We start from the raw sequence: 8579 nt of genomic DNA on the forward strand, positions 1-8579 counted from the left end.
AACAATGGTCCTAGGTTCTATTTTTCTCAAGGTTTTCTCCAGGATATTGTAAATCTACCATTTTCAAATTGAAATTGTTTTTTAAGATGACACAGCAAAGAAGCTCTATCTTAATGTCCGAGTCATTTGCTAAACGAAATTATTATGATAAAGCTATGTGATGTCTTTTTTGCATCAGCCGAGAAGAAATTTCTGGCGGTAGGTTATTTTTAATCACCTAGTTTGACAGGGCTGCTCACCCATCAGTGTGGTTTTGCAATCAACAAGTTATTGCCAGTGCGCTTGACTCTTGAAAAAAAAACAATAGAAACCAAACGGATGCATCGCAAGCCTTTAAGAGATAAGATAAGATAAGATACATCTTTAGTGTCCAGATCCTGGCATATTGGTTAGGTGCTTCACCACACACACACACACACACACACACACACACACACACACACACACACACACATATACACACACACACAAACATACACACACACACAAGCACAAACAATGTGAAAAAAATTCAGAATCTACTCCTGCCTTCAACCATGGTGTCACACTCACTTCATCGGCATCCATAGTGCAACGGTTAGGCTCTTTGCAGTTGCATGTGAAAGACATGAATTGGATTCTAATGTGGAAAAATCAGTTCATCGAGTCTCTCTACCTGTCCTCTGAAAAGTTGTATCCCACTCAACAAAGTTTGGTTTCAACAGGCAAGTGCGAGGAAACCCACTTCCTACATGATTTGAACCTCGTTGATGAAACTGTAAAACATTTGCAAATTACAATTATTACAATTATTACAACACTCACTTCTTGGTGTTAAAAAAGTTTGCGCATTTGTCCTTATTATTAGAGCTTTCTGTACTGAGGCTCACTATCTCACACATCAACATCAGATACACGTTGGACATTCTGCAGATGGTGGACAAAAGAGCCTGGTTCAAGTTGTCCAGACGGTGTTTGTTCCTGAAGTCGGTCAAGGCTGTGTGCAACAGGCCCCCAATATTCTCCTGAGTGATTTCAGAAAGAAAAAATTTGTTGTTTTAGTAGAGGTTTTATGGCGTTCACAACGGCATAAGGTCATAGGAGCGCCAAGGGGTGGATGTCAACAGAGGAGTCCTTACAGACTTACTCTGCTCACCTCTCTAGCTTCAACAGCACAAAGTCTGCTTCTACTATAAAGGCACAAGAGTGTGGCAAACATACAAAAGAAGTAGAGGAAAATGACGATAGTAAGGAATAGGAAAGAAAAAGCAGTTGTAGTTCAGGCACAATTATGAACATGACATTGTTGGATCAGTCCGTTTACGATTTTACTGTGCATTAAAACTAGAAATGTCCCCCCTTTGGGAATGGCCTAAAGACACTTCAGTCAGTGGCACCGACCTGGGGGTAGAAGAAATTTGTAATCTAGACACTGACAAGAAGTTCTGACTTATCAAGGTATGACAAACAGTGTGCACAAACGGAAAAATTTTCAAGAAACCAGTCAGTCTCCAGGTAAAATAATAATGCCATTGACACATTTTGAGTAGAAAAATCAGTGGGGTGCAGGTAAGGAAAAAAAAAGTTTTCTTCAAACATTATCTAAACAAAAAACCTGTGTGACAAAATTCTTTGATTATGTTATGAACCACATGCAAAATTTGAGTAATGCCAGCAGTTACAAGTGAAATTATTTCCATTTACGATAAGAAATAACACTGGAAAGAAAACAAAGAAATGCAGAACAAAAACAAAAAGTAACTCAAAATGTTCTATCTGTAGTGATTTCTTAGCTTTGTAATTTATGTTAACAAAGTAGACATAAACAGAGAAAATCAGCATTTAGCAAGTTTTTGGAGGGTCGATTTTCAAGTTACTTTCACTGGCACTATCCCCTTTGATATTTTGTATTTCACGGTTCAATACTTTTTTCCCAAGCCATCCACCTTACAGTACAACCTAACTCCTTATATGGAAAGTTTACAAGGCTTCAAAATATCTCCTTCAGATTTCAGGAACATTACCTTTCACTAGCTCATCCCTCTCAAAAACATCTATATCTTAGCTAAAGATTATGTTGTACTCCAATCCATCAACCCCCCCCCCCTCCCACCCCACAAATCCCAACCTCCCCCCGCCTCACAGCCCCTTCCTCGTCGTATGCCCTAAACCATGTCCCTAAATTTTTTTCAAACACTTCGCACTTCCAACCCAACTCCAAATTATTCCATTAGAAAAGTCTTTGAAAAAAAAAAAAAGCCAGTGTGGTTAATAATAATATTAGGTACCAGAAACTAACTTTGCAAAATAGCTGTATGCCAAATCTATCTGTTCCATATATGAAAGGCCTATATTATCTCCTGAGAATTTTAGTACCCTTCTTAAACTTCACAGTCAATGTTTTTTTTTCAAATGGTAGCTGTTTAAAATTTGATCAAATTTGTTAAAGTCACTCACTGGCTGCAACCCCATGTTTGACAGATAATAAAAGAGTACCAAGTGAACCAAACATCTCTTCATCAACAGAGAACAATCACTACGACATAAATATGGAGGCAAATTTTTCTCAAGACTGTAAGATCATTACAAATCAGTACTTTATCGCCTCAAACACAATGATCTGTCGTTATTTCGACAAAATCACCGAGCATTGACCTGGCCACCGCCCCACCGCCCCCCCCCCCCCCCCCCCCGCCCCCCTGGAGTGAGCGAGTCGGCTCTAAGTCTATACTGTAGTGTACTGAATGCTTTCCGAGTTTCGCGGAAGGATTGATGAAAAATAATTCCAAGGCGATTACCTTATTCTGATAGAAAAAAGAACTGATCTTTCTATTGGTACCAATGAAAAGACGGCATTTAATCATCAATCTTTCTGTGAAGGATTTGAACGCACGCGTGTCAATTTTTGAACCGGCCGACCACGCATTCCGATCGCATGGGGCTTTGTTTTCCACTGCGATTCTCCAGCTCCTAAAAATCGGACATATAAACCACTTACACCATTGAAACGAGGAAAAGCTGAACTTTTACATGGAGTACAGCATTTGATGTTATATAGCAAAAGAGCAAAGAAACAGTGATTTGAATTACCCCGATTTCATCGATACCACACGTTCGAAGGCCGCAAGTGCCCGCGAGGCCGTGTTTATGCTACCTAATAATATTCAAACCCTCCCTTCCCCATCCCCCCCTCCTTCCCAACAATCCTTTCTTTCGTGGGAAAAGACATTCGGCCCAGCCTAAGAGCCCATGCCTGGTAAATGCTTCTTGCTCCTGCAAATTACTCATTCGCCCTTCAAAACCAGCCACCTACTAGATCATCAAAGTTGAGCATCCGCTCCCCACTTCTGATGTATTGAAGAAATGCCATCTCCAGGAGGGTGAGAGCTCTATCTCTCAGAACATGCACCTCACAAGTAGCTATGCATGCCAGTCCCATTAGATTATGCTGGGAGTACATTGTAGGAAGGACCTGTAAAAAAAATAAAAGTAATTTCACACAACAGTTCACGTTATACATGGGTGTGGATGTGCATGTTTGAGTGGGCATTGGTGTAGGTATGGGTATGGATGTGGGAGTGAAACTTTGTGTCTGTGAGTGTGTGTGAGTGTGTGTGTGTGTGAGTGTGTGTACATGTGTGTGTGTGTGTGTGTGTGTGTGTGTGTGTGTGCGTGTGTGACACACACAGAGAGAGAGAGAGAGAGAGAGAGAGAGAGAGAGAGAGAGAGAGAGAGAGAAAGAGAGAGAATGATACATCCCAAGCTTCTATAGAACCCTGTTTATTTCCTGAAAGAACCAACTCCCACATTTGGTCGAGCAAGAGAATACCTGGTGCATGATGTACTTGGTGGTCATGATGGCTGTCAAGCTGTTTTTGTTCTCATCAATCTTTGTTCTCATCTGCAGGTAATCCTCGGGGTTGGCATCTGGAAAACAGGTAACAGGACCCCAGAAGAACAGATTACATCACCAACAACACAACGATCCAAACAGAAGAAAAATTTGTCGACAAACAAGATTTAAACTTTCCTGCATAACAGCATCAAATTTACAAATTTCTTACATTTGTGAATAAACTCTAAAATCTGTTTCTCACAGACCAGTCACATCACACTATCTTACGATTTGACTTCACAACAACTGATTAAATATGACTGTTTTCATTTGAATTTAAAATGAACAGAAAACTTGACGATTTTGTAATAGAATATAATATGGATCGAGTAGAATTAGAATACACGTATAAAATCATCCTCTCCTTTCACTATTCCCTTCTTCTTGTTAGCGTTCCCCCTGCTAAATCTCAGTAGAAGGTAGAAGTAAACCGGCAGAGAACCTGAATTTTTACACATATTTATGTGACCATTTTTTTTTTTCCTACTTCTAAGGACCCCTTGCTTTCAGGCAGCCACAATCTGATTTCAGAGGTACTCCAATGTTTAAAAGAAACTGACTTGAGTATTTTCAGTTTTCAATTAAAATAATTTTGAATTTAGCTCATGTGTCATCTGAAGCCTACTCTTATCGATTTTAAGACCACCAAGGGATCTTCCACATGTGCCACTTGCACACGAGAACACCTAGATTGTTTATCCTTATCCGAGAAGGTAAGATATTTGATCTTACCGACCCTAATATCAGGGGTGTGGCTGCAAGACTGCAGCGAGAAACCAGGAGTTGCTGCAGAAATAGTCAGAAGTAAGTAGTAAGGGAGAGAGGTGCACAGAGGAGGCCAGAAGGAGGACAAAAGAAAACAGTTTAGAGAAGAAACTTTTTTTTAAAAACTGGTCGGCTTTGATTCCAAGACCTGACTCAGATACAAACATAATACTTCTAGACCACGAGAGGCCCACACTTATTATTTGTCCATTTCTCAATACACAGCTAGCAAAGTACAAACAATTTTAAACACAAAAGGTGGCGGAATGAAAAAGTCATTTCTATCCTTACAAGAGAACTCTTCGTGGCCCGAGAGCTCCAAGCATGACTTCCTAACAAACATTTGCGGTAGATTCTTTTCCCCGAATACATCAGTGTAGGCCTCAAATATATCCGCCTCCTTTGTATCTTCCTCAGGGCAATCTGCCTTTCCCTGTCTTATCCCAGAAAAAGACACCTGGTGAAAATACAGGGTAAGAGATGAAGAGACAGAAAGAGGAATAACAGTTAACAAAAAGCATCAATTGTGCTATGGCATACATACACAAATGACTTGGCTTAACTTATTCTCTACATAATTCTATAACCCTCCTGGTCATCATTTTTTCCACGGACAGGCACATGTTTAGCAAATATATTTAGTTTCGTCCACTGATTTATCTATTTGTAGAGCAAAGTACTACATCAAATGAAAGGAAATTTAAGGGAGTATTTTAAAAAACTGAATATTTTCGGATCAGAACCTGAATATCATTTCAGAGAGCTTGGAGTGGAATAGTTTGAGCATATAATATATAGAGGCACACAGTCAAGCTGAAGAATGACATCGTAATGGTGAGGAAAATGGAGATCCACAGTCAGTCAGCTTGTCATAGTGCATGAGTTAAGACAATGTGGAAATGCAACATCTATTGAAACATAAAGATCACATCAGTTCTCCATTCTTTCCTTTTCCATATGATCAGGAATTTTACTTTAAATAACATCACTATATTACAATAATATGGGGGGGGGGGGGAAACCAAGTCTTCCAAGGGAGCATAATATAGTGCAAGCAGCCATTTTATAGATGCAAAAGCACCGACATACTAACAATATTTTTCACTGTCTATGTAGGGTAACCATTCACACCTGAGTGAAATGAGAAAAATGCGTGTAAAGAGCTTTTCCCAAGGACACAACATCAGGCCCGAGGCTCAAGCCCCCAAACCCACAACCTCACAATTACAAGCCCAGTAGCATAATCTCTGGACTACCGATGCCACTTCTAACACCAAGTGATGACACATCTCAACTTCTATAATTCAAAAGAGATGGGTATATTTTTTATCAAAATCAAAGCAAATATCCAGGCTTCAACTAATCTACTTTAAGAATATATTAATAACTTCATATACCAAAAAAAAAATAGAGTGCCTAATTCCACCATGTCATGACATAAATATGTCTGCCAGTCATGGACCATTTTCATAAGCATATTATTAATCCATTTCCAAAGGAATGTTTTCACAGATTTCATCAAACTTATTATCTGAGGCATGTCCTACCTCAGGTACAACTTGAGCAGTCAACACTGGAGTAGACGACTCTTTGACAGGGGCCTGTCTTTGTGGTGCTGACCTCAATGGACTTGGCACACTACTGCTCTCAGTTACAAAAGATGGTAATTGTTCCTCAGTTGTGCTGGTTGGCTCTTCTTCGCGATACCCTTCAAGGTCTTCATACACGCGAATTCCAAATTCATTCAGATCTTCCTCATCTATAACATCACATGTCATACGCTGATCAAAAAAGTCATTGAATAACTTTCTTTCTTCTTCAGAGGTTGTTTCCGGATCCATTTCCAACATTGGGTCATGAATTTCAACTGTTCTTACCTTCATTTCCTCAGAAAAAACTGATTCAAAAGACTTTATCTGAAACAAAGGAGACAAAAGGGCAATCATTTTACTCCAAACATGTTCAGTATCAGAACTTTTTAAAACTCTATCCCATATATAAAAGTGGGCCCTAAAGGCCTGGTTTTATTTCTACACTTAGAAAATCTTATCTGTAAAAGGCTTTTCTTGAAGTCCCACATTCTCAACAAATCCTTTCTACTAGCTGGTCAATTTAGCATTTCAAAATCAAGCATATGGAGGAAAAGACGGGCTCTGGTCTTTATCAGGAAAGCCATATATATTCAGAAGAGAAATTCACGAACATTGCAGTTGTTAAAGATAATACAATCTCTGACTGAGGCAGGGTATTTCTGGAGTTCTGGAAGAGTGAAATGTAGAAGTGCAGAGCCAAAATGTCTTAGCAACCACTTCTTACAAAGCCAAAAGAACAAATGTGAGGAAACGGGGTAAAATCAGGTGCTCATCAAATACTGAAATCAAAGAAAAAGGCATTTTTTCACCAGTTTGGCAATTTTTATAGAAATTTAGTTTTTTGGCTAATCACCTTTTATTTTCATATGAAAACACATTTTCAGGTGAATTTTACAGAAAAACCTAGTTTAAAGGCACAAAATATGTCATTTTGAGTTCTCAAGGACTTCGCGGCCATTTTCTCATTAATTTAACCACTGAAACCAGGTACCCCACCTTCTTTAATTGCAAATATCTCACCTTCTATTCAAGCTAGATGGATATATTATTCATTTAAAGAAAGGCAAATTAATAAGCTTTCAGATGGTATCAATAACTCCGCATGCCCAAAAATTGACGAGCGCCCAACTCCAAGAGGTGTATTTGAATGTGGATACTTAATAATAATAATGAATAGCATTTATACAGCGCGTTTCCATTTTCTTAAAGATGCTCAATGCGCATTACAACGAAAAAGACATCACGTCTTAAAAATTAATCGACAAGTGCGTACATAAAACAACGTATTATACATATAATATAAATGCATATGTGTAAAATTTTATATGAGAAAAATAGTCTCGCAGTGAGGTTGAAAATGTGTTCACTAAAAAAAATTACGATCGAGAAGAAACTTTTTTTTAAAAACTGGTCGGCTTTGATTCCAAGACCCGAAAGGATTGATGAAAAATAATTCCAAGGCGATTACCTTATTCTGATAGAAAAAAGAACTGATCTTTCTATTGGTACCAATGAAAAGACGGCATTTAATCATCAATCTTTCTGTGAAGGATTTGAACGCACGCGTGTCAATTTTTGAACCGGCCGACCACGCATTCCGATCGCATGGGGCTTTGTTTTCCACTGCGATTCTCCAGCTCCTAAAAATCGGACATATAAACCACTTACACCATTGAAACGAGGAAAAGCTGAACTTTTACATGGAGTACAGCATTTGATGTTATATAGCAAAAGAGCAAAGAAACAGTGATTTGAATTACCCCGATTTCATCGATACCACACGTTCGAAGGCCGCAAGTGCCCGCGAGGCCGTGTTTATGCTACCTAATAATATTCAAACCCTCCCTTCCCCATCCCCCCCTCCTTCCCAACAATCCTTTCTTTCGTGGGAAAAGACATTCGGCCCAGCCTAAGAGCCCATGCCTGGTAAATGCTTCTTGCTCCTGCAAATTACTCATTCGCCCTTCAAAACCAGCCACCTACTAGATCATCAAAGTTGAGCATCCGCTCCCCACTTCTGATGTATTGAAGAAATGCCATCTCCAGGAGGGTGAGAGCTCTATCTCTCAGAACATGCACCTCACAAGTAGCTATGCATGCCAGTCCCATTAGATTATGCTGGGAGTACATTGTAGGAAGGACCTGTAAAAAAAATAAAAGTAATTTCACACAACAGTTCACGTTATACATGGGTGTGGATGTGCATGTTTGAGTGGGCATTGGTGTAGGTATGGGTATGGATGTGGGAGTGAAACTTTGTGTCTGTGAGTGTGTGTGAGTGTGTGTGTGTGTGTGTGTGTGTACATGTGTGTGTGTGTGTGTGTGTGTGTGTGTGTGTGTGCGTGTGT

The 8579-nt window shown here is 39.4% G+C and overlaps 1 protein-coding gene across 2 annotated transcripts in view; it reads right to left on the reverse strand.

The window, feature by feature from the left end:
• Nucleotides 1–8579, reverse strand: part of LOC101857336 — a 45653-nt gene that overhangs the window by 31155 nt on the left and 5919 nt on the right. For both annotated transcript variants that reach the window (XM_035969745.1, XM_005098264.3), the window contains exons 4-8: nt 6187–6555; nt 4931–5096; nt 3809–3906; nt 3293–3451; nt 805–1004 (exon numbers count right to left, since the gene is read on the reverse strand). In XM_035969745.1, the coding sequence (XP_035825638.1) occupies nt 805–1004; nt 3293–3451; nt 3809–3906; nt 4931–5096; nt 6187–6555 (992 nt within the window). The remainder of the gene's footprint in view (nt 1–804; nt 1005–3292; nt 3452–3808; nt 3907–4930; nt 5097–6186; nt 6556–8579) is intronic.

This window comes from Aplysia californica, unplaced genomic scaffold, assembly GCF_000002075.1.
Source record: "Aplysia californica isolate F4 #8 unplaced genomic scaffold, AplCal3.0 scaffold00177, whole genome shotgun sequence".
NCBI classification, from domain to species: Eukaryota; Metazoa; Mollusca; class Gastropoda; order Aplysiida; family Aplysiidae; genus Aplysia; species Aplysia californica.